Here is a 26,376-nt window from a genome sequence, read left to right as displayed (position 1 = left end):
CGCTTTACGGAGGTATAGAACAGTACAGATGCATAACTGAGTGAATCGAGACATTATCATCCATGAGTGGCACCTGAGCACTGGTCCCGCGGCATGGACATGCCCACTCAGACAGCCGTTTCTAACATAGATTGCAATAACTGTCGGAAAGCTGCCCTGTCATCTGTCTCCATAGACAGAAACCAGTCCCTCATCTTCCCCTCACGGATATTTTCCACCACGCTTGCCACAGCAGACCATAGTCCAAATGAAAACTACACCAGGGTGTAAGAAGCGATCACGGCACCAAGGGCCAGGCTGCCTAAGGCAAACACACCAACGTGGTCAGTCCATTACATTTCCTGTCAGCTGGAAGAGAGGGTAATGTCGACAACTTCACATTGGCAGTCGCGGCCTGCACCACAAAGCTCTCCGGGGAGGCATGAGTGTAGAGAAAAAACAGGCGAGGAGGCCTGAGGCTTAACTGGGGTAAGGGTTGGGAGAATATCCAGCTGTAGGGAGGTGTTTAGACCACTGGCCTCTTGAAGGTCTCAGGGCTGTCCCTGGATGTCCTCTCCCTCTTCGTAGAATTCCATAACAAAGTTTCTGCCCTCCCTGGAGACCAGAGGTTCAAACCAGAAGGGAACCAGGTCCGTCCCCTCGGCGTAGTTATCACACATCTTCATCATATAGGGTTGAAACTGAAGATGAACATACTCTTGAGATTCTCCTGCGTACCAGCGCCGGCTGCCACCGCATGGACAAAATCGGGGATGGCGCCGTGATATCTATGCAGGAAGGCAGATCCAAGCCCGTAAGCATGCGGGTGCGGAGCACAGCAGACACCCTCCGGTCTGTGAAGACGCGGTAGGTCCCCTCGGTGCCGGGGCCGAAGCCACAGGCACCACACTGAAGATGTTAAGCAGTGTCTTGTAAAATTGTTCCCATTCCTCCTGGGGTGGAGGATTTGGCAGGAAAAAGTACCTCACCAGGCTACAGAGAGGAGGAAGAATTCTGGTACGAGGATCTACCCGGAGAGGGGGACTCTTGCAGTGTTTCTTTTTCTTTTCCTTACTTGGTGGTGAGCTCCTCTCGCACTGACACTCTGCACAGTGTGACCTTGAACAGGACGGTGCAACATCACCCTTCGTCTTGTAGATGAAGGTAAAAAACGTTGCAGCCTGCTCCTGGAAGGCACTCGCGTGCATGGACTAGCACGACACGTAATCTTGGTTGTCACGTTCCTCACCCAAGCAGTACACACAAATCTGGTGCGGATCCGAAAACCGACATCTGCCGGCCAGAGTGCGTGCAATTTGAACCCTGTGGCCTTCCCAGGTTTGGGAATGGCAACGACAAATTTGTAAACTCGAAGAGTGTGATCCATAGGCAAACAGAGTACCTCAATATATAATGGTCATAACATCATGTCTGGCGCGGGGTGCATTGAAAACTCAAGACGGGTTTGACCCAGAGTCACGCTGCTCCCCCTGGTGGCAGAACTGTTTACGAAGAGCAACTGCACTGTGGATATGTTTATCACAGATGAGGAATCGGTGGGAGGAAAGAATCCATTAGAAATTGTATGCTGTCTATAGATTCTCGTGAACAACTTCCACAGCTTTTGACTAAATCAAGTGGGTTGAGGGGGAAGCAGGAAGAAAGGGGGGTGCATTGCTCTTGAAGCGTCTGGCTCCTCAGTTCCGATCATGTTTGCTTTTTAAATGGAAGCTGGAGACTGGCTCTGGGTCGGCATAATCTGTTTGGAGCCGTGTCTACCTTTTGGTATGCTAGAAAAAGCAGTGTCTGAACGGATGTGACAGTGAGGCTTTTTGTGCATACATCCATGTTTGTTATTCGGTGGAGGAGTACTGTCCGGAGCATGACAGCCTGAAAGAGTGAATTTAGAGCCCTTCATGCAATATTTTATGTTTTGCTGTTGTTCCATTTAAGGAAAATAGTTTTGGGCGTAGAGCCTGGGTGCCGTTCTTTCATGTATAGGCACAGAGATTAAATAGAGCAGCACACGTAGGTCTGTGTGTGACATCACTGCAGAGAATTATGACTTTCAAAGTTCCCTGCAGGGAACATTTATTGTTGATAATGTGATTCAATGGCAAACTATATTCTAATGGTACTTTGGCGGCCAACCACTCAAATCTAAATTGTGACTTTTATGTCTTGGATCACTCTGCCATTTTAATATGAATCGTATTGTACAATGCGTCCTGGGAGGATAGCTCCGCGGCAGCGTGCGCACCTTGGAAGCAAGACGACACGAAGCAACACAGGTTTGATCCCCGGGTCCGGGTGTTTAAGCGCGTTATAACGCAACTAAGACAAAAAAAACATTTATGCAACTCAAAAACAAACAATTCCCGTAACAGCGCCTCGATGCCCGCGGGCTCTGTGAGCACTTTAAAAATGCAAAATAAATAAATAAATATGCGTAATCCTCTTTGACGCTGAAGTCGCTTTCACTTCCCCTCTCTTTTCCCCCCATGTTGTGCAAAAATCTCAGCTCAGATCAAGAGGGCTAGTAGTGACAGTTCAACAGCCTACATCCCCCTGCTAGACTGACTGAGTCGGCTTCAGAAACGCTACTTCTACTATAACTCAACCGTCATTCAAAATATGTACCAAGCAGTTTAGACGCATGGGATTTGTGGTAGACTAGTTTAGGCATGGTGTGCTGCAAACAACATCTGCCTCAATGCCAGTAAGAAGGAGATTGTGCACATTGGGATTCCTGCTTCCACTTTCCCACTCTAACTCTGGCCGGCCTCCCTAGGCCCTGCGCCCGCAGCAACCTGAGAAGCAAAATAATCCTTGGGGTCATCTTCGACTCCAATCACATTTCTGACATCTCTAAGCAGTCCAACTACCAGCTGCACCTTCTCAGAGGTACTCTTCCTTTTCTCACCTTCCCCCAGCGGCCCACTGTCTCCAGAGCCCTGGATCTATCAAGAGTGGATTACTGAAACAGCCTCTTTCTTCACCTCCCTTCCTCTGCTCTGCGCCCTCTGCAACTCATTTAGAAAAGAACCACAAAACTTATCCTTGGCCTCAAGCCCAGGGACCGCATCTCTCTGGTGCTGAAATCCCTCCACTGGCCCCCCGTGGCTGCAAGGATCAAGTTCAAGACCCTCTGCATTGTCCACAAGACTTTCTGGGGCCTTGGACCTACCTATCTGCAACATTGCCTACCTAAATACTATCCTTCCCGAGCCCTCCGCTCCTCTACCTCCAACCTTCTACGAGTGAGCCGGTTCTCCAAGCAGAGATCTGGAGGGAGATCTTTATCCTTAGCAGGGACCTCTGTCTGGAATAGTCTCCCTGCCACCCTCCGTCTTGAGCCTGATCTCCTTAAGTTCCGGAAACTCCTCAAGACTTTCCTCCACTCCTCTTCCTTCTCTCTCCTGCTACCCTGCTAACCGATCCCTCTATCCTTCTCTCTCTCTCTCTCCCTCCTTTTCTGTACAGCTTGCTGACTGCCCGCCTGGTGTACCTCACAGTCTCACAGGTCCAAGGCATCCCCGCCAGTTCTCTCGCACTTGCCTCCGGGCCTTTGCCCTGGCCTCATCATCACTGCTCTTGGTCAATGACTCTAGAGAGTGGCATCTCTATGCATTTATCCCAGCCTCTACCGACTGGGCGCACTTGGTCCCTCCACTGCTTGTACCCCCCTCCAATTCCCCCTCCCCTGTAGCCGTCTGGGTTTTTGCGCGATCCGTATGCACCATTCCTGAAGATCGTCTTTCTGCTTTCCCCTCGTCTTCCCGCCCTGCATGGGTGCGCCTTAATGCAATTGGAAAAACGGAAGAATCGTTCGTCAGACCTATTTGCTGTTATCTCCACTGTTACTTATATTATATGCACTTACTCTGCCTGTGCAGACTAGTATCGTTTCAGAATTGCAAGAGCTCTGAATGACTGTTTGTCCCCTTGTTCCCTCCCTCCTTGACTGTTTTGAAACACTTGCTGTGTGCACGTCCCACAATTGTGGGTCCACAATTCTTAATGCTGCACCTGTCTGAGAGGTGCCCTTTGCTATGCACCACTCCCGCAACTAAAGCCTGGTCGAATGTGACTATGGCGGTGGAGGAAAGTGCTACTTTAGGAGCCAAGTTGAAGAACTGGACGTACTAAATGACAGGAATGGCAGCATCCACAATTGGATATATCAGATTATGAAACTCATGTGCTGCAGCTGTTTATTGACCAAATATATGTTCAGTTACATATTACATAACTTTACTGATAGTTGAACCAATCATAAACGCTAATCATGAACTTATATCTGAGTTAAGGGACTGAGTCACAGGAAAGGAATATTAAGGGGCAATAACAATTCCAAGATCAACAGTGTTGTCAGGGCATAAATGGGCCTGTAGTGTCCCCCCAAGCATCCCGCCCACCATTCCTTTGTATCTGACTGGTGGCCTGGTTCCTTAAGAGTCCAATAGGTTCTAGGCCATCTACCCAGTCGCCTTCGGGCCCACACATGTTGATCAGACGTCCCTTCACTTGGGACGTCTCCACCCTTGTACCTACCTGTTGCCCCCAACAGGCATCTCTGGAACTTCCCCCTCGGGGTGACCCCATTAAGCACTTGTTTTTTTCCAGTTTTTACTGCACTTGCACGCTGCTAATGTTACAAGGCCTAGTAGGACTGCTGTTCTTTTTCGTTCATTGTCATTGTTTTATTTACTCCCTTGTTCCCTTCCCTTTTGCCTTGTGGCGATTTGAAACACTGTGTCTCATTCCAAGTTTGCCGGTACCGTTGTTACCATACCGGCAAACTACGAGTTCTGCTCGTGGGTACCTTTTTCGCCCGCCAGGTCTGACCTGGCGGGTGGACCGGCATCCGCGAGCCAACCATGCTGGATGCACCAGCACCATTCTGAATGGTGCCGGTGTATTAGGGTTGTAACGGTATTACGGTATACCGTTAAAGATACCGTGAACCACTTAATTGAACAATAATAACCGTCACATTGTTTATACCGGTATACCGTTCATACCGTTAAGTGTGCTTTTCAATCTGATTTGGAAAGGCTGCAGTAAGCAAGTTCTGCGCAGTCTTGGTCTTGCACTGTTGGATGTGCCGTCTGCCAAGTAGTTTCAGTTTGAGCAGTTTTTAATGCCATTCGATAAACCACACGTGCCTGACACAAAATCAACATGTTAGCAATAGGAAGAATAAATACAGTGCCAAGAAGGAAAGGGGTTTACTTTTTTTTATTTACATTTGTTTTTTAAAACGCTCACACAGCCCCAGGGCATCGAGGCGCTGTTAAAGAAATTGGTTTGTTTATTTTGTTGCGTAATTGTTTTTGTCTTAGTTGCGTATTTATAACGTGGTTAAACACCCAGAGGTTTCTAAGCGCGGACCCAGGGATCGAACCTGTGTTGCTTTGTGTCGTCAAGGCACGCACGTTTGGCGCTGAGCTATCCTCCCGGGACTTTGGGTTGGCAGCTTTGGGGTTTATATATTTATAATGGATAATGTTTTCTAAACATATGACAATGGCGTATTTCCCTGGTTCTATCATTGAATTTACATATAATAGGTCACACTGCGAAATGTAATCATCTCTGTGGGTATTCCTTGCTGCCATACTAAAGGGTAACATGTCCGTGATTACTGAACACCTTTAGGCCCAGAAGTAAACTAAAGGCTGTAACGTAAAGAGAGAGTGCGTGTGCGTGTGTGTGTGTATGCGCAAAAGCGTATAATAGCATCAGACTCCATTGATCTGTGGCATGCAGATTATCAAAATGGCAACATGTTCATCTTCACCAGAAGCCAGTGGGGGAGCAAAAAGCCTAAAATGACCACTTAAGAAAAGCTATTCAGTTTGCTTTGCCAGTCGCAGCAGGGCCCCACCTCCCCCTCCTCTCCACAAGTGTGTTTGTGTTTGGTGCAAGCAAGGGTGGCATTTCAGTGGAAATTATGTTGAAAAGCCCAATTCTGGCCCTGGGTGCATGGTTTTGTTTGTGATGATAAATCTGACAATTTATGACCTTTTAGAAAACATTTGTTAAGATTAGTTAACTCCACCTACTATACTGCGATAACCATGATATACCGTCATTTGGCAAGAAGGTTATTGTACCGTCATAAAACTAATACCGTGACACCCCTACGGTGCATCTGGCCTCCTCATTCCCATCGAGCCCTGCAGGACTCGATGGGAATGGGGAGCATTTTGTTCTGGTGCCCAGGAATGGGCAATTACCAGGTCCGGGGGGGCCGTAATGACCTGGTAATTGACCATTCCTGGGCGCCAGAAAAAAAATTATACTGGAGGCAGCCATGCCTGTTTTACCGGCACGGCTACCACCGGTATCGTAATGAGGCCCACTGTCTTTGTTGTATAAGCACCTTACAAATATCCAATAAATAAATACAAACAAATATCTTCAAAAGTGATCCATTTGCTCATTGTCAGTGCTTTGAGCCTGGAGAGAGATTCTTGAAAACATACACTAGTAGTTAACTTTATTCTAAGAAATCGGATAGGCTGTTCTCCTCTCAACATTAATACTGTTACTTTCTGCCTCAATCCTCAAATTAGAACATACTGTTCTAAATATGAAATAAAACTTCAGTCAGCACTGCCATATTCTTTGTGACAACTTGAAAAAGAATTCGCATTGCATTACCTCAGTTATTTACTAGATCTCTCATTAAATCCATTTCCTTACCATGTCGCCTTTATTTATTGATCAGGAGATTATTGGATTGACCCTAACCAGGGATGCTCCAGGGATTCCTTCAAGGTCTTCTGCAACTTCACGGCTGGAGGAGAAACGTGCTTATACCCAGATAAGAAGATTGAATCGGTAAGGAAAGGGTGGTTAAGTAACTTCTGGAAAATTATTATTATTTTATATTATCTGTCATAAAGGTCTGTTCTTTTGAGATGATTCACTCAAATGCAATGACACGTGGCACAGTGTAAGAGTGCTGCAATAGAATGCAGAAATGGGTCAGGGCATAAATCAACTCTATTCATAGGATTCTTTCCATTGCTAATGTCTGCTCTAAGAAACTTAACTGTGTCCTTCGATTGCTCGGTACCCAAGACACCACTGACATGACAAACCATCCTGTACTTGGGATATTGATAGTGTGATTACTGCAGCATCAGTTCTGGCTGAACAGAGCCAACTCTATTTCAAGACAGCGCTAAATATCAACTCTTACACTTAGAGGCAACTCAGAATGTTGCAAACAGGATAGACACTGCATTAGGGTAGGTCTATTTGGGTTATCTGCAGGTCACTATGCACTGAAGGTCACCCCGGGTACAGTCACTGGATAACCTAACATAGAAATCAAACACTATGGGCCTCATTACACGGATGGCGGTGGCCTCATTACACGGATGGCGGTAAGGGTTTACCGGTACTGGTACGGGTACCAGTGCCGGAAAACCCTTACCACCTTACTACGAGGTCCCTTTGTGGGACCCTACCTTAACAGCTGGTTTTACCAGCCGTTAAGGACGGGACCCGCAAAGGGCCCTTGGAGGTAATTACGGTACCACAATTTGCGGTACCGTAATTACCGCCTTCCCCATTCCCATTGAGCTCTATGGGGGCAAAAATGGGAATGGGGAAGTGCCATGGTGAATGGGGAATTACCGCACCCACACACCTTGGAATAGGGCGGTAATTTCGCCATTCACCATGGCAGACTCAGTAAAATACCGGCGGCAACCATGGCGCTAACCGCACCCTGGTTACCGCCGTCCGTGTAATGAGGCCCTATATCTCGAAATACCCCAAACACCATCTTCCTGTTTTGTCCAAAACAATACATTTACATATACAGTGTTCCATCCCATCCTCCCTAAAGTATCTAGAACAGAAGTGGATTATAAATGTAAATTTAATGAAGTCGGCTTGTCTTTACAAGGACCAAGTTTTATGAAGGCAAAAAGGGAGTGGGTACTGCTGTGATACACACGTCTCTGTACGGTACAGTGGTACCCCTTCATTGTACCAGGGCATATGAGAAATGAATATAAAAGGTAGCAAGAGGGTAAGTTGGAAGTATGCCAGTTACAATGACCTTGCAGGGGGTGCAGTTCATCTCAACCCTCTAGTTCCATACCAATGCTCCTAACAAAATCAATACGTTTACGGGGCCGGGGGGAGGCGCTAGGAAGAACAACACTGGGTGCAGCCATGAGCAGGAGCTAAAACCAGCTCCTGGGGGTCAGGCAAAAGCAGTAGGCAGGGGGAACCACTGTGGGGAACCAGGAGCGTGTACCCAGCACACCGCAAATATAACTTCTACTTGACATGCACACTTTAATTTGTATTCCATTATGTATGATCCATTATGTTTAAATGTATTAAATGTGTCGTAAATCTTCTTTATTAACATTCTCAAATACCCAGTTAATGTCATATATGTGTGCTTGTACAACACCAGTTGGCCCTAGCAATAAAAGGTAGCACCTGGTTTCAAGCTATACGGGCTAGTAGCAGGAGCTAAATAGTTCCCAGATCCGAGCAATTTCAAACCCTGTTCATGTCAATGACAATTAAAAAGAACAGAGGGCGCGTACACTTAGCAAACATCCATTAAGGACATTTATAAGAAATAATACCACGCCAGGTGTCAGCTGCAAACACCTCTAAAGGGATTTAAGGACCACTGGGCAGCAAAAGGACAGAGAATGACTGCACTCGTTCTGTGGCTGACATTACCTCTTTTCTGGCAGACAACAGATGCTCGGTTTCTCCCACTTAACATGATCTTAAAATGTTAAACCCAATACGTGCCACAGCCATCACCTGTATGGTGAAGGGTTCCTCATCTACAGAAGCCTGATTTTAAAAATTAAAACATGTTGTGGTTTTCACTGTCTTAAGAAGCAATATCTGGATTCTCGTTATCCATGAAGTTACCAACCTACTTTTAACTTACCATTTCAGGAGAAAGTCAGAGAATGAAGGTGATCAATTACGCTTTCAGGTTATGTGAATTAAATAAGTTGTCCTACTCCTGACATATGAACTAACAATGCTGGTTAAATTTGATAGCAACAACTGTTTCATCCACTGCAAGGAGTCAGATTTGTGCTAGCTGAGGTTCGTTAAACGCATTGCAGGTGAAACAACTAGACAAACAAGTTACTTACCTCTGGTAACGTTCTTTCGACTGGATGTTCCTCCCACATATTCCTTATTTATTGATATTTCCAATATCCAGATTCGCTGCTTTGGAATTTTGTTTTCAGCAGGGGGTGCTGTGCATTAATGCCTGTCGACTCAATGTCCCTCGGAGGCCTCTCTCTCTCGATGTCGACGTCACCGAAGGCATATGTAGCAAGCGCAGCGCCTGTTGGCTTCAGTTCCATTTTTATGAGTGAAGGATTTATCTTGCACCTGACAGTTACTCCTTCTGAGAGAGCGCAGACTAATAGCAAAGGCAATTCTACTGCGGGGTAGGTTGGGAGGGCCAATAAGGAATAGGTGGGAGGAACATCCAGTTGAAAGAACATTACCAGGGGTAAGTAACTTGTTCTGCAAATGGATTGTGTCCTCCCACGTATTCCTTATTTTTTGATACACTCTCAAAGCAGTTTGTAATGTTACTGGAGGAGGGTGTCCAAATTTCATATGATAATTTAATAGACTTTATGGGTGTGTGTGCACAGAGTGCAACACTGCTTTACCAAATATAGTTTCTTGACCTGAGGAAGAGTCTAAACTATAATGTTTAGTGAAGGTATGTACAGACAACCATGTGACAGCCGCACAGATTTCCTTTATTAGAACTCCCCTCTGTAAAGCAGAGGAAGTTGCCATTCCTCTGGTCGAATGAACTCGTAGGCCATCTGGAAGATCTTTTTCTGCCAGTGTGTAGCATTCGGATATTGCCAATATAATCTGTCCAGAAAATGTTTGTTTGATGATAGCCATACCCAATTCATGACCTGAATAACCCACAAATAATTAGTCATCCTGTCTTAACTTTGCCATTCTAGATATATAAAAGCTCAGTGCACGTTTAGGGTCAAGCCTGTGAAGCCTCTCCTCTTCCCTCCCAGGGTGGGCAGAGGGTGGAATGATAGTAAAGTTATCCATTGTTTAAGATGAAACTCAGAGATGATTTTGGGTAGAATGGTAGGTTTTACTTTCAACATCACCTTATCTTTATAAAACACAGTGTAAGGAGGCTTGCAGGATAAAGCCTGTAGCTCACACACCCTTATGGCAGACGTAAAAAAGATGGTCTTTAGGGTTAGTAACCTCAAACGACAGGAGTGTAAGATCTCGAAAGGAGCACACGTCATAAACTTCAATACTAAGGTGAAATCCCCAACCGGGACTTGAAAAGGGATTGGAGGGAAAACATTTGTCAATACCTTTAAGAATTGGATTATTAGAAGTATCTCAAAGTAAGAAACTTCTTCTGAAGGGCGCTTGAAAATAGAAAGCGCTGCCAGATATCCCTTAATGGTATCAATCTGGAGCCCCAGATTAGCCAGATGTGACAAAAAGGACAACACCATTGGTGCATTACATGTGAATGGATCAACATGCTTATCGCTACAGCAGCTGCAGAACTTATTCCAACGGCAGCGGTACAAAGATTTAGTTGCTGGCCTTCTGGCCGAAAGCAATATCTCCATTACGTCGTCTAGGAGGTCCCAATCCTTGTATCTCAGCCTCTCAGAAGCATGCGTGAAGGCTAAGAGTCCTGCTATCCAGATGGGAAAGCTGACCCTCCTCTCGCGAGAGAAGGTTCTCTCTTTGTGGAAGACGTATCGGAGGGCAGATGGACATGTCCAGAAGGTCTGGATGCCACGTCATCCTGGCCCAATCCGGGGCAATTAGGATCATGGATTTTCGGAACTTTCTCAACCTCTTGATTACGCGAGGAATGACGGAGACTGGAGGAAACGCGTACAGAAGTGGAATTTCCAAGTCCACTAGGAACACGTCCCCTAGAGCTCCTCTTGGGGGAAATTCCCTTGAGCAGTACAGCTCAAACCAAACAGATCCACTTGAGGGGTTCCACAAATCTGTTGAAGGACTTCCTGTACTAGTTCCCACTCATGGAAAACTATGCTGTGCCTGCTCAGAGTGTACGCTGTTGTGTTACGCTCTCCGGCTAGGTGAACTGCCGACAGATTCCTTCTGTGTATTGCCCAGATCCAGAGCTGCATTGCCGCTCTGTCTAGTGGTAGTGACCCTACACCTCCTCTCTTGTTCAGATAGTACATGGCCACTGTGTTGTCCGTCATGATCAGGACATTCTTTCCCCGAAAAGAGGGCAGAAAGGCCTTCAGCGGTAGTCTGATTGCACTCAGCTCCAAAAGGTTGATATGTAGTTTGGACTCCGATAGAGACCAACGGCCGCTGATTGTCAGATCGTTAGTGTGGGCTCCCCACCCCGTGAGTGAGGCGTCCGTCACTACTGTTACCTCAGGCCATGGTTGCCAAAACAGTTCTCCTTTCAAGATGTTCTCCCGACAGGCCCACCATCGACGGGCCTGTGAGACTCTGTTTGGGATTTGTAGGAGGTCCGACATCCTTCCTGAGAACTGGTACCACTGAGTCCTGAGAGACCATTGGAGAGATCTCATTCTCAGGCGAGCCTCTGGCACCAGTGAAACGCAGAATGCCATAAGGCCGAGCAACCTCAGAAAATCGAAAGCCGAAAGATGGTGGGCATTTTAGAATTTGGTCACCATCTTCAGAATGTCTTTTACCAGGGATGCATCCAGGACTGCTCCAATGAATTGGAGTCTTTGTGATGGTATCATGTTGGACCTCTTGAATTTGAGGGATAAGCCCAGTCTGTGAAGGGAGTGACAGGTATAGCTGAGATGTTCCAAGGCCTGCTTTGGGGAACTGGCCCTGATCAGCCAATCATCCAGGTTGGGGTAAACGTGTATTCCCACTCTCCTGAGAATTGCTGCCACAGCCTCCATCAGTTTGGTAAACACCTTTGGGGTGGGCAGCCCAAATGGCAGAACTCAAAAACTGATAATGAGAACCACCAGCTGCGAACCTCAGGTACCATAGGTGCTTGTGATGGATCGGCACATGAAAGTAAGCATCCTGAAGGTCAAATGATACTTTCCAATCCTGAAGCTGGAGGGCGTGAAGTATCTGAGAAAGGGTAACCATCTTGAACGTGTCCTTCCTGAGGAACTTGTTCAAGTCTCTTAAGTCCAAGATGGGTCTCATCCTCCATCCTTTTATGGAATTAGAAAATACGGGGAGTACCAACCTTGTTCCTCTACGCTACAGGGACTGGTTCTAGGGCACCTTCTCTAGCAGGGTTAGTATCTCCTTCATAAGGAGTGGATCTGGAACCTTGAAAGAGTTATTCCCCGGTGGATGACACTGAGGCTTTTGCAGAAAAGGAAGACAGTAACCCTGGGCAACTGTTTCCAATGCCCAAGCATCTGAAATAATAGCCTCCCATTCTATCAGATGCCGTGACAGTCTGCCTGCCACTGCAGTCTTGCGAACCAAGACCTCAGAGAGGTTCTGTGGTGGATAACGCAGTGGCTGAAGGTAAGGCAGCTGCTGCTGCTGGTCCGGATTTAGTACTTCTTTGGCCTCTTTGAACTGGCTTTCCTCTGCCCCTTACAAATGTGGAGTAGTGACAAAAGGACCTACCCCTCCAAGGTGTGCCCGTGGGGCGGTTTGGAGGTTGTCTGATTGCAGCACCAAGTGATTTGTCTGCTGCCTTAGAAGTTTGCAGCTTCCCCAAGCTCTCATCAGCCTTGCTTCCGAATAAATGAGTGCTGTCAAAGGGCATGTTGAGAAGTCTGGATTGTACGTCTGGGGCAAATCCTGACTTTTTCAACCAGACAAACCTGTGCATAACTGTACTCGCCGCTGCCAGAGCTCTGCTGAAACTGTCAGCAGAGTCAAGACCAGTCTGCAGGGATTCACACATCGCATCTTTACTGTCCTTGACTATGTTTAAAAATGTGTCCCGCTCTGCCCCTTTGGGGATATGGTCTGCCGCCATGGAAATGCACTTCCAAAGGGTCTGAGTAAACCTTGCCAACATGTACGTGGCATTAGCCGATTTCAAGGACATACTCCCAGACAAAATTATTTTTTGGCTAGGGCGTCGTAACGATTATCATCCCTATCCGGGGGAATTGTAGGGTAGGCATTCTGTCTACTGGTTGAGGTGGCAGCTTGCACCACCAGACTCTCTGGTATTGGATGTGTTGACAAGTAAAATAGGTCAGAGCTTGAAACTCTGTATTTTGAAGTCAACTTCTTGCTGACAGCTGGAATAGCCTCAGATGCCTCCTAGTTGGTAGCCACACGCCTTTGTAAGGCTTGATGCAATGGCACAATTGGGTCCTCTTTGGGTCCCCTATCCATTATGTCCGTTAAGTTGTCTTGCTCAAAGACTGGAGTCGGTCTCCACCAACCCATATATTCCATGACTTTTGACATTAATTGTCTATAAGTAACTTCTCTGTGAAAAGAACAGTGAGCTAAAGACTTGGTTGAGACTCTCCCAGGGGCCATCCACCCAAGAACAAGTCAATGGGCTTTGTTCGTGCTGGTATAGAGTTTCCCAGACGCTTTGCATACCAAGTAACTTTGCGTCTCACCCTAAGTTACCAGCGGAATACAGACGTGGACCCCTTGCTCACTGCTCTTAGAGAGGCACAGCTTCACCTCACTGATGATGCCTAACTAGGGTGAAACAAGTGTATGGGGTTGCTGTGGTACTGTTGTTCAAAGGAGAATTGCCTAGCATTTTGGTGCTGGATTGCCCCTGGGCAGGACAAAGACTGATATGCATGGAAATGTCTTCTCTGTGAAAAGAACAGTGAGCTAAAGACTTGGTTGAGACTCTCCCAGGGGCCATCCACCCAAGAACAAGTCAATGGGCTGTGTTCGTTTTGGTAGAGAGTTTCCCAGACCCCCCTCTGCTTTGCATGACAAGTAAATTGGGTCAGAGCCTGAAACTCTGTATTTTGAAGTCAACTTCTTGACAGCCGGAATAGCCTCAGATGCCTTCTAGTTGGTAGCCACACGCCTTTGTGAGGCTTGATGCAATGGCATAATTGGATCCTCTTTGGGTCCCCTATCCATTATGTCCATTAAGTCGTCTTGTTCAAAGACTGGAGTCGGTCTCCACCAACCCATATATTCCATGACTTTTGACGTTAATTGTCTAAAAGCAACCTCTGCAGTCACCGCGGTCTGCCCTGCCAAATTCTACCTCAGGTGATGTGTCTAACCCACTGGCATCATGCAGGCATTTTTGGAAATTCTTCATTCTAGAGTCTTCTGAGATTAATGCCTCAGGCACTGATAGTGTACCATACTGTAGACCAACAGGTCTAGCTTCATCTGAGGATTCCTCTGTGCCCTCACAGATAGAGGAGAGAGACTCGAAATAGTCAGATCTGGGTAAAGGAGCATAGATTTTCTCCATTGTAGTCGATGTCATCATAATATTTGTAGCCAAAGGAGCTGAAACCATCCAGACTGTCGATGTCGACGGCTTCAAAGGCTGCGTCGATTACTTCAACACCTGTGGCGTTGAGGTGCTTGACACTCGAAGCATAGATGTTTTGGGGCCCGATGGCGTCAATGACGCCCATTTCGACCCTGGTGGTGTCGATATCGAGTCTTTTGGCATCGAGGATGTCAACAACTCAGCCCTTGAAAGGACTTTTCCTCGACTTGAGGGATCCTTGGATCGCTCCCAAGGAGTTTTGACCGCCGGGTCCAAAGACACACTACTTTTATGTTTGAGGTCTTTCGATCGGAGCATGGCTTTTAGGCGTAGTCGAGGAGGGCAAGGCCGCGTTCTCGAACACTTTAACATTTTCAATTGAAACTCCTCCCAATGGGCCAGTGAAGTAGATTTAGGGGGGCAAACGACCCGTTCCAGAGAGGAGCTGGAAGACGAGGAAGATGGCGATCTTTGTTGCCATTTCTTTCCATGCCCAGACAATGACGAGTGGTGGGAACCACTATGTGATTGTGATAGTTTGCTCTTCTTATGGTGAGGAGAAACCGTTCTCGACTCGTCCGAACTTTGTTGTTTTTTCGACGTAGTCGAAGGGGATTCATGCATCCTACCTGCCATGAGCATCCCTCTGCGCTCTCTCAGGGCTTTCAAAGTCATCGACAGGCAGTCCTCACACTCGGATGATGGATGAGTGGATCCGTCCCTGCTCCCTGCTCTCTCTGCTCCCACCTGTGAGGCTAAGAACATCGGGGTCATCTTCGACACCACGCTTTCCCTTTTTCCACACATCTCTGACGTCACTAAGAAGTCAAACTACCAACTGCACCTCCTCAGAGGTATTTTTCCTTTACTCTCTTTTCCCCGGAAACTCACTGTCTCCAGAGCTCTGGTTCTCTCTAGGGTGGACTACTGCAACAGCCTCTTTCTAAATCTGCCTGCATCTACTCTCCCCCATTGCATCTCATCCAGAACAGGACTGCAAGACTTGTCCTTGGCCTCAAGCCCAGGGAACATCTCTCTCCAGCCCTGAAATCTCTTCATTGGCTCCCGGTGACTGCAAGGAATACGTTCAAGACCCTTTGCATTGTCCACAAGGCCTCTGTGGCCTGGGTCCGCAATACCTGCAACTCTACCTTCGGAAATACCTTCCTACTCATGCTCTTCATTTCTCCACCTCCAACTATTCCCTCAGAGTCAGTCCCTTCTCCAAGCAAAGAGTTGGGGGTAGATCTCTTTCTTCTGCTGGGGCCTCCCTATGGAACAGCCTCCCTGTCTCACTGAAACTTGAGGAGAACCATCTTCGGTTCCGGAAGAACCTCAAGACCTTCCTCTTTGCTTCTGCCTTCGCTCTCCCTCTCCCCTGCTGATCTATGCCTGTTTTGGCACTGGGCTACCTTCTGATTTCGGCCCCGAACCCTGCCCACCAAGCCGAATACCTGCACTTCCTCGTGGAAACCCTTGCACTTGGGTCTGTTTCTGCAACCTTACAGCCCCCTTCCTGCACTTATTTGACACCCATTGTCTGCGCCTTATTCTTGCACTTGCCTGCTGGCCGCAATAAACTGTTGTTGTTTTGATCACATATTCAGTACTTTCCACTCCTCCTCTGTCCCTTGCACTTCCCCCTTCCCGCTCCCCTGCACTTGCGCGTTCTCAATGTCACTGGGCCTAGTAAGATCATTGTTTTGTCCTCCTTTGTACTCTTCCCTTGCCTCGTTGCGCCCTGAAACACTTGTGTATGGGCGCGATATGAATAAGATATCATATATCCTCCCAGACACCATAGACATATCCTATGGGGGTCCTTAACGGACATCTTTGCACCGCAGTCACAGCATTTCTTGAAACCCGACTTGGGAGTGGAAGACGCTGATGACAAAGCAATTCTCTCAATTTTACTAGAAGATTTCAAGATTTTACTCGGAAATTTCACTCAAAGTTTCTCTCACAAGGAACGAAGCACACCGTATCCGAAGCGTAGGCGCGGAAAAACATAACTGGAGCCAACGGGCAGTGTGCGTGCTACATATACCTTTGGTGACATCGAGACGGGGGCCTTCGAGGGACATTGAGTCAACAGGCATCGATGCCCAGCGGCACCTGCTGGAAATATCAAAAGATTAGCAATACTGTGAGAGTACACAATCCATTCGAAAGAGCTAATCTCATTTGTATTTTCTATGTTCGGGTTTATGTATCACAAACCTAGTTAGGAAGCAATAGAGCACTGTACAAGTAATGTAAGGTTAATCGTGCGAAGGGTAATGTACAGGTTATGGTAGCATGGATATCCCGTATTACAGAGGAAAGTTATCAGAAAAAGCAAGTTCCAAGTGACCCCTGGGTATTCCGTGAAGCTTATGGTAATGATTTCCTTCTTGAACTGCGGGAGCCTTGGAGTGGTCCTAACTGCACTAGGGTTAGTATTGCAGTATTGGGAGACTAACCCCAAGTGGATTGTAAAAGAATTGCAAGACCTTGCTCGGAAAATGGCAAGAGACTATTTGAAGATATCTTACTGAAGAGAACTTTTGACTGAAGGAGAGACTTTGCAATAAGGTAATACTTGGAGAGGGGAGATATTCTTCTAGTACATTTTAAGTTAGTTAAAGTAGTGGAAGGGTTAGTTAGAACTAGTTTTGGACTGTGGATATATTCATTCTAGTCATTCTGCTGACTGACGAGCACCTTCAGTTATTTATATAGGCATGGGTAACACTCTAGCAATAGGGAAAAGGTAGGTCTTATTTTTATTATTTTAATAAACACCAATAAGAATGTGATTTAAGTATCTGCCAAATTCACCGACCTGCCACAATACACACATACATAGACAGGCACACTCGCACACACCTGTATTCAGTTAAGCTGTCACGGATGGCACTCTGTTAAGAGTGGCACAGGGCACCCAGGTAGGGTTTGGGTGGTTGTGCCGAAGTAAGGTGGACAGATAAGTACACACACAGCTGAAAGTAAAAGAGAACAAAGAGTAGGCAAGTGTAGCAAGGAAATAAGGTACAACAGAATGGATTCCCTCTTGGGGTTTATGCAGATATGGGAAAAGAGTGTTCCACGGACCTTAGGAAAAACTCCAGCCTTCTGCACAGTTTGCTATAACAGAGGCCCACGCTGTTTGCTCATGGCTGGGAACAACAGCTGTGGGTGTCTGTAACACAGAAACGAGACAAGGGAAGGGGCAGAGGTTGCCTGCCAGAAACCAACAGACAAGCTCTGTACAAAGGGGTCTACAAACGATACAAGAGAAGACAATAACAGACAAATCCAGGAAAAAAGGAAGTCGATGAGCAAACTAGCAGAAGGGAATGAAGGGAAAGCAGTATAACTGAATTGGACAGGGATAAAGAACAGAGGGTTGAAAACAAGGAAGAAAGCAAGGGAGCAGCAGTCAGGAAACAGGGGGACTGCAATAACTGAAAGTAATAAATGCAGGTAAACTGTTGTGGATTGCAGAGGACTGTAGGGTACAAGGTAGAGAGCTCAGAGGAGCAGGACAGCAAAGAGCAAGCCCAAAGGAGCAGGGCTGTAAGGAAGGGAGCCCAGAGGGAAAGGGCTTAGGGCAGCGGAGTGAAGCAGGCTGCACGGCAAGGAGCCCAGAAGGGCCGGGCAGCAAGGAGTGAGCCCAGAGGAGCAGGGCCGCTGACTGTAGAAGGCTGCAGAGGACTGTAGAGGGCTGCTAGGCTGGAAGTCCAGCGGACAAAGGCTGTAGGTAGAAAGCAGCGGAGCGTGATCGGCTGCAAGGCAGGAAGCCCAGAGAACAAGGGCTGTTGACAGCGGAGTGAAGCAGGCTGCGCGGCAAGGAGCCAGAAGGGTCGGGCAGCAAGGAGTGAGCCCAGAGGAGCAAGGCCGCTGACTGTAGAAGGCTGCAAGGCTGGAAGCCCAGCGGACGAAGGCTGTAGGTAGAAGGCAGCGTAGCGTGATCGGCTGCAAGGCAGGAGCCTAGAAGACAAGGGCGGAAGGTACCAGCGGAGCGTGATCGGCTGCAAGGCAGGAGCCCGGAAGGGCAAAGGCGGGGGGTAGAAAGCAGCAGAGCGTGATCGGCTGCAATGCAGAGAGCCCGGCAGGGCACTTGTTCAAAAGGAGTAAGGAGGAACAGCATACAAAGATTCGTAGCTCGAAGCAAAAAGGTGCTGGAAGGACTCTTAATTCAAGAGACTGAGCCCCTGCAGGCAGCAGATTTTATACCGCCCTGCCCAGCACAGAGGCAGTCTAATTGGCCGCACCTGGATCAGCACACCTGAATACAATTTGCCTCCTCCCTCTCTGTTCCTGAGCTGGTGAAAGCAGCGCTGATCCCTAGGGCTTCTGGGGGTTGTAGTTCTGATGATGACGAATAGGAATGGCCAGGAATAGATAGTTATAGCCAAGTGCATTATGGTAAGTGTAGTTTGTTGGGTAAAATAAAAAAGCACCAAAGTCTCGCAAATGGGAAATAAGGTCCAAAAAATTAATAGGGGTTGATCCAAGAGTTTTCTGTAGATAAATGAATAACAATTAGTCCATAATGATCGCCAATGTATGCGCCCATGGCGCAGGCATGACATAAGCCACTAGATTTGGACAGACAAAAGGAAATTGAAAAACATTTCTCAAAATGAAAAATATTCCTCAAAAACACAAACACATTTGCATCTCCCTATATAGAACCACACACATCTCGTGCGCAGTTGGAGCACAACAAAATAAAAATATAATCCGAAAAATGTACACAAAGGATTGTCATAAACTAAACACGCTGTAGGACCATTGGGTTTTCACTGTAGAGCAATGGGAGCAAAATAAAAAGAAAAAAATATACAAAATAAAAAAAATATTCAACAAAACAAACAATTAATTTTTGTAAACACACTCATCCTCCAGGGTAGCCTTCTATAGTGCCCACCATTTAGGTATAACCAATATCTACACACAGCCAACACCCTCACTCTTGATTCTCACTCCATTCTCTAACCCAGTCAACAACTGCTTATCGATGCTCACACTCAGCCAGGCTAGTCTGATACCCAGGAAACTATACAGCATGTAGCACCACACACATGACGATTCTTTTCTGAACACTTGGGCTTTCCCAGAGCGCATGGTTTCTTTAGACGTCTTCGCACCAACAATGTAGCACAGCAGCCTAGCTGTCTTCACACTTCCACACTCAACAGCCCATCCCCCTGCTCATACAGGTGCCAAAGTGCCAAGACGCCTTGCAGATGGGAGCAGCCACTCTATATGGAACTTAATAGCATAACTTAACCAGAAATGCAGACACATATTCGAATATTGAGTAAGACACGGTTCAAAGGCTAGAGGTTTTAAGACATTTTTGGGACAGTACAAGCAGTTCTGAGACATAGCGGAAGAGAATATCTGTTTGCCAAGATACAAATGTAATGCCCAATATAGGTTTTAAAACCTATATTGCTTCCGGGGTACATAGGGAATGTATTCTTTAAAATGTAAATGTGAGTGACGCACTGAAACTGAATTTACTTGTGTGACATTAGCAGTAATTTAATGAAAATGACATGAAAATGATTATCGGCTATGTTTATTCAAAATTCATATTTATCTTCTACCTCAATCAAATGTTATTTAAATGTTGTTTACTTAAACACGACACTGCAAGACTGTGGAAGCAAACAATATATAACACAACATATAAGCAACACATACAAGGTGATTTTTAACTGACCTTTCTTTGCCTTTCTCTTTGTACGATCTCCTCTACTGATAGTTTTGTTTAGTGTGTGGTAATTCGTTGAATGTCTTTAGATTTTGTAATTACACCATCAGACTAAGGGGACATTGCGAAAGCTCTGCGGCGTCTGTAGGGCTATACACGTGGAAATTACTCGGATAAAGGAGCTTTCAAAAACGTTGCTTACTTGTTTCTCCTCAGGCATGGAACAGGAATCTGCAAGAAAAGGTATTCATCGTTGTTTTAGTGTGGTATGAATACTGACTAAGTTGTGAAAAGCAGTGTTTGCAGTACTTCATTCTGGTCATGTTAAGACACTGTCATATCTTACAGACTACTACTCTATTTACTTTTGCACATTCGCTCAAATATGGTAAATATGGCTTCAAGCGGGGCAACTCCCATCAACACCTGGTATTCTAGACCTAGTAAATTCATAATGAAACATTGAGCCGTGGAGTTTGGGATTGTCTGAAAGGTCCCTAGTATAGTGTTTCAGGCATGACAACTTCAGTAGCGTCCCCCATGCCCTGCATTCATTCAATATCCTTAGACATCTGACCCTGCAGGGCAGTGAATGACACTGGGATAATTAGATGTGGGGGTGGAGGGGGTCATTTTAAATGAAATGCAAATTGAATCTAGGTGACCACCAATGGTTGCACTTAATTACTATAGTGTCCGCTTCATGCAATTTTAAACATTTACAAGAGGTAGAGTATAACTGCCTTTACTTTTTCCTTTGACATTCCAACTTGGGGAACAAAAACAAATGAAGCCTGCAAATTACGCTTTGCAGGTGACACTTGTTAATGGATTCCTGTGGAATACACGTGTTCTTTAGCAGTTGCTAAATTGAGTCACATTCCATAGGAATCCATTTGTTTTGCACCTGCAGGAAAATCTCATGCAGGTGCAAAATTAAGTGCGCCGACAAGATAGAAAAGGATAACACTGGGCTTATCTTAACTTTGCCCTGTGCTCCTTCTAACTAAACCTTGCCATTGTTCAAAAATACTGCTTTACGACTCCCTTTCCTGCTCCATCCTCTTTAATATGACCCCTTACATCATCATTTTTAAATGGGATGGTGTAGGAAATGGAGATATAAATTCAAGGCGCAATGCATGTATGCCTCCATTTCCCATCCTACCCCATTTTCATGCTGACAGAAGGCGAAAGAGTGGTACAGAGCAGAGATGGGCCTTATCACGAGTTGGGCAGTATCCCAGTGGTAATTGCGCTGGGATACTGCCCAACGCAATTAGCGTTACCGCTACTCGGTCTGACGCAATTTGCACCCGGATCACGAATAGTGTTAAGGGGGTAAATACCCATTTCCCAATGAGTCTATCCAATGGTACGAAAACTGGCAGTAAGTGGAGATTTTTTACCTCCCGCAAAGCTGGACGTAAAACTCCAACTTTACTACCAGCTCGTTAATGGGCAGAGCGGTAAATGCAGTGGTAATAACGTTACTGCCACATTTTACCTCTCCGCCCAACTTGTGATGAGGCCTTTTGAGTCTCCAACCTCTTCCATCTTGTGTGAGCTCTTCACTTTATGACTGCATACGTTTTTCATGCAGGCGTAAAACAAATGGATTGCTATCAAATCAAAACCAGGTGGATTTTCATAGGCACAATTTGCAGTTGCCGTAAGAGGACAATGTCCATTTAATCGAGTTCTCATGTTTTTACTCTTTTCTTGTTCACTCCGCCTCATGAACGTTTTTAATTGTAGGCAGGAGACCCAACAGCATGTAAGCGCTGGCAATGGTGATCCCTTGTATGCAATTTAGATTTCTAACAAAATTAGGCTGACAGTGGTATTTAAGCAATATGACCCGAGCAGCGGAGGTATTACCGATTCAGGTAATGCCCCGAGGCCCATAGTTAACGAAGGCCCCAGTGCATTACCTGAGTTGGTAATGCCCCCGCTGCGAGGCTCAAATTGCTATTAGTACCGCGGCCCGCAATATATGCGTGATCGGGGAACTAAAAGCAATTTTTTCTCCGAAACGCTGCAGCGCTTCGGGGAAAAAAAAAAAAAGAAACGACCAAGAAAATGGCCGCCAGGAAAGGGGAAACAGAGTCCATTTTCCCTTTACATGGTGGCCATCGGGAGTGGGCCTGCTCCGAGTCTCCACACTGCTGGAGGCTTGGAGGCTGCCATAGTCCCCCACCGGGGACGCATGAGCAAGAAGGTAAGTGGGGTGGGGAGGGCAGGGAAGAGGGAGGGAAGGAAGGAAAAAAAAAAAAAGCTTACCTTACTTGTAAATAAACTTGCAACTCAGCAGTCAATGTATGAAAGAGGTTGATTTGCTCTTGCAAAACTGTCAGCCAGGGCCAATGGCAGAAGCACTTGAGCTCTGTGTCATTTGGATCACTTTAATCTGGTATTTTCTATGGAACTAACAACGCTTTGCATACTTGGATTATTAGATTCAAATTAGTTATGAGAATTAAAAAAATACAACTCCCAGCTTGTACATAGCTGGGGCTGGATAAGCGTCCTCCTAATGACATTAGGCTACTTTTCACCTCAGAAGTTACTATAGATAATATCGTTTGTGCAGGGATTGCAATTGCTGGGAGCTATTTAGCTCCTGATTGTTACCTAGAAGACCCTGATTGACTGACACTAACGGTGTGCAGGAGCTACTCTTGATTCTACGGGCCAACTGCTGCCATACATACTATTTGACTTAAGTACTAAGGGGGTCTATATTCGTCCTGAATTCCCATAAGGAATTCTTGTAGGCTCCGCCCACTCCAGCACTTAAGTGGTTTTAAGTCCCTCTATTTGGGAATGCCATATAAACAAAATATTTGACTTTAAATCTATGTATTTGGGAATGTGTACATGGGAGTGTTAGTTGTCACATCCAGAAGAAATGTAAAGCATAAGAGGTCACGTAAAATGGGACAAATGGTATCATTTACCTCTCAAGGATAATTTATATTTGCTGCTTGCTATATTCTCACGCCTTGCTCCCCAGAAGTAGCTCCTGCTAACTGGTGATGCTGGATACCCAGGAAACAGCATTAAACTTTTTAATTCTCTTTCCCTAATACATCTCTCCATGAAAACCGTCATTTAATTAACCTCAATAACAGCTCCATTGAAATACAAGGAGATAATAAGTAGAAATAAAATCTAACTTAATTTTTCTCTTTTCAATCAATGTCTGCGTTTTTGTTAATTTATAAATGAAATATTACAATTGAAAATAAGTGTGTTAAAATGCTGATTGTATAGTTGAAAGGCATACAACGTTCATGAACTGAAACATTGTAAGAGTAACTTCTAACATTGCCCTGGCATTCTTTGTTCAAAGGTGAAACTTGCCTCCTGGACAAAGGACAAGCCGGGGAACTGGTACAGCACATTTAAACGAGGCAGACAGGTAATGCGATTTATTCTTATGATGGACAGTCCTAGGATCTTAGTATCCTTTACAGTTATCAGATCAGCAGGCCCTTTTCATATAGCTCAGAATGTTGAACAGCTATGCTGAACTCTTAGGAGATTAACGAATGTGCCTTTGTTAGGTGTCAGTCTGGCCATTGATTGGCGAGCGGAAATGTTCAGTTCACATATATTTCACAGTCACAAACAAATACAAATTTTGCTGTTCTTAATGTCTGAATTCCAAATGATTCTGAAAAGGTACATTTTATGCTGCTGCCCTTCATCTTAAAAAGTCTCAATGACAAATGAATGGCACGTTTGAATCCCTGATAACCACAGCCAATAGTATTCACTGCAGCCGTGATGCAAATGGCGCATCTCTTTAGGAACGTATACCAATTCATGCTTTTTATTTAATCATCAATCTACCTTGTATGCTTACTTGAATTATTCATCAGTCAATTGCTACAGACTTTTCAATTGGTAGCTATTATCCAGGAAGGTCTCAACATTACTGGTTAAGAGTCCTAATGTTCCCATTCTCCTGTTGCATCTACATTTCTTTTAACTATCCCATGCCAAGATTAGCACATGCTCTTTTGACATCAAAGATGGAACAAAACAAGTTATGCCACGCTGCTCCAGTAAGCCTACTACATTAGGAGGTTTAGATTTAAATACTCACAAACAGCATATGTCAATAGCGTTTTTGTTTTTAGATGCAATACTCCACAATGCCAACCACACAAAAAGAAAGATCAGGAGAGCTATCATTCTTAAGATGATCTTTACGGAGAATGGTGCCGTAGTGAACTGTGTTAATTAGTTACTATTATGCCCAGAATGTGTGAAAGGTGAAAACAGAAACCATATAGAGAAAAAAGTGCCAATCATTTGGGTTCTTAAGCCTTGGCAACTTTGGATGTGGTCACCCATACCTGGTGATCTATCTTTAAGAAGCTTCCTACGTAACATAATTCGCATAGATGGGAAAGCAGAACATTACTACCTCAAGAAGCTACAATGAATTCACAGAACAGCTCTAATCAAGTCATATCTCTATCATCACAGTTCTTTTATATAGATGCGGATAGCAACCCGGTGCACATTGTTCAGCTGACCTTCCTGAAACTACTAAGTGCCACTGTGCAGCAGAACTTCACCTACCACTGTCAGCACTCAGCCGCCTGGTACGACTCCACTTCAGAGAGCTACGCCAGATCCCTGAAGTTCATGGGTGCCAATGACGAAGAGCTGTCCTACACAAAGTCACCTGACATCAAGGCCCTTTACGATGGCTGCCAGGTACAGGGTCAAGTTTTCCATCATGACTATTTCTTTGTACTGCATGCAAACTCTTATATTGTGTGGGTGCATAAGGGAGCTGTTTCCCGTTAATTGGTCGCAGGGTTTCCTTTTTCCATGTGTTGTTGGAAAGCCATTGTTATGTGTTCCCAAAACTCTTCAAATTTCTTTGCCAGTAGATTCGATGCAGCGTATAGATTTTGGTTGCAACTTTTTCATCTGAGCTTACACAAGTAGGATTTCTCCAATTACAGCTTGTTCCCCAATCTTGTACTGATTTACTTTTCAGAGAGATGTACTGGGAATGCTACACATGGGATGCACTGCTATTGTTAAACTCAGTGTACAGTAATGGTGTAAACTGGGAATATACTGGGTTGTCAAACTAGGAGTATACTGGGTTTGTCAGACAAGGAGCATATTGGAATTATGAAAGTAGTATTTTATAAACGGAGTGTACTGCGGAATAAGCTTAACAAAACAAATTACATATAATGAGATTGTCAAACTAAAACTATACTGGCATTGTGAAACACAGTGTACTGGGTGTCTCAAACTGGGAATATAATAGAATGTTAATCTGGGAACATACCAGGATTCCAAAAAGTTGTCATGTTTGATTAGGAATTACAAACAATTGCCAATTAAAAATTATATTGCAAAATGGTAATATACTCTATCATCAAACCCAGAGTTTGCTATGATTGTGTAACCTGGCAATATATTGTGGCTGTCAAATGGGGAGACTATTGGGGTGTCAAATTGGCCTTTTTCAAACTAGGTGTTTGAGTGGATTGTACAACTGGGAATAAAATGGAATTGTGCAAGATGACAGTAGAGTGAGATTTTCAAAGTGGGACTATACAGCATGGTCAGACTGGGAAAACACGTTGCTGATATAAACAGAGAATGTTAAATTGGGAATATACTGAGATAGTCATATATACGACTTGACTCCAATTGGCCTACAGAGGTCACTTAAGAGCTTGAATTTGTAACTGTTGAACTTGGATTTAACGATGAATATTGACAAATCTAAAATCTTAATACGAAATGTAGAAAGATCAAAAAGGAAACATTTTACATGAATAAATGAGTGGAAAAAATGTGGAAATGGTGGAGCGTTTCAAGTATCTGAGTAACTATATTTATGCGAGAAAGTGTAAATCTGCAGTGCATACATTTTTTAGATTGGGATTTTTAACAGCTGCCACCAAATTACGACAATTTGATTTTAAATTCAGTTGCTTCTCAATTTTATCTGTCCTAAAATGTAATAAGCAGCACATTCTTCCTCGCCTTATATTTGGAGGTGAAACCTGTGAGTCGGGTATAGATTGGTTCAAACTTGACTCTATGGTTTGGAGGAAAGTCCTTTGCTTGCCCAAATCGGTCCCTATGGGTGGTGTGCAACATGAATCAGGCTTGGTCTCTCTCCAGGCACTGATTGATTGGAAGATTGGAAGATCGTGCA

At 45.2% G+C, this 26,376-nt stretch overlaps 1 protein-coding gene across 3 annotated transcripts in view; it reads left to right on the top strand.

Annotated features, from left to right (window-relative positions):
- The window catches only part of COL5A3 (collagen type V alpha 3 chain), an 899,023-nt gene that overhangs the window by 861,925 nt on the left and 10,722 nt on the right, over positions 1–26,376 (top strand). For 2 of the 3 annotated variants that reach the window (XM_069604041.1, XM_069604039.1), the window contains 4 exons: positions 6,716–6,828; positions 20,385–20,411; positions 23,524–23,592; positions 24,669–24,902. In XM_069604041.1, coding sequence (XP_069460142.1) covers positions 6,716–6,828; positions 20,385–20,411; positions 23,524–23,592; positions 24,669–24,902 — 443 coding nt within the window. The remainder of the gene's footprint in view (positions 1–6,715; positions 6,829–20,384; positions 20,412–23,523; positions 23,593–24,668; positions 24,903–26,376) is intronic. The other variant, XM_069604040.1, reaches the window with a different exon arrangement.

Source organism: Ambystoma mexicanum, chromosome 3q, assembly GCF_040938575.1.
Source record: "Ambystoma mexicanum isolate Mex_15411 chromosome 3q, UKY_AmexF1_1, whole genome shotgun sequence".
Classification (NCBI taxonomy): Eukaryota; Metazoa; Chordata; class Amphibia; order Caudata; family Ambystomatidae; genus Ambystoma; species Ambystoma mexicanum.
This window is presented reverse-complemented; position numbering and strand designations above follow the sequence as displayed.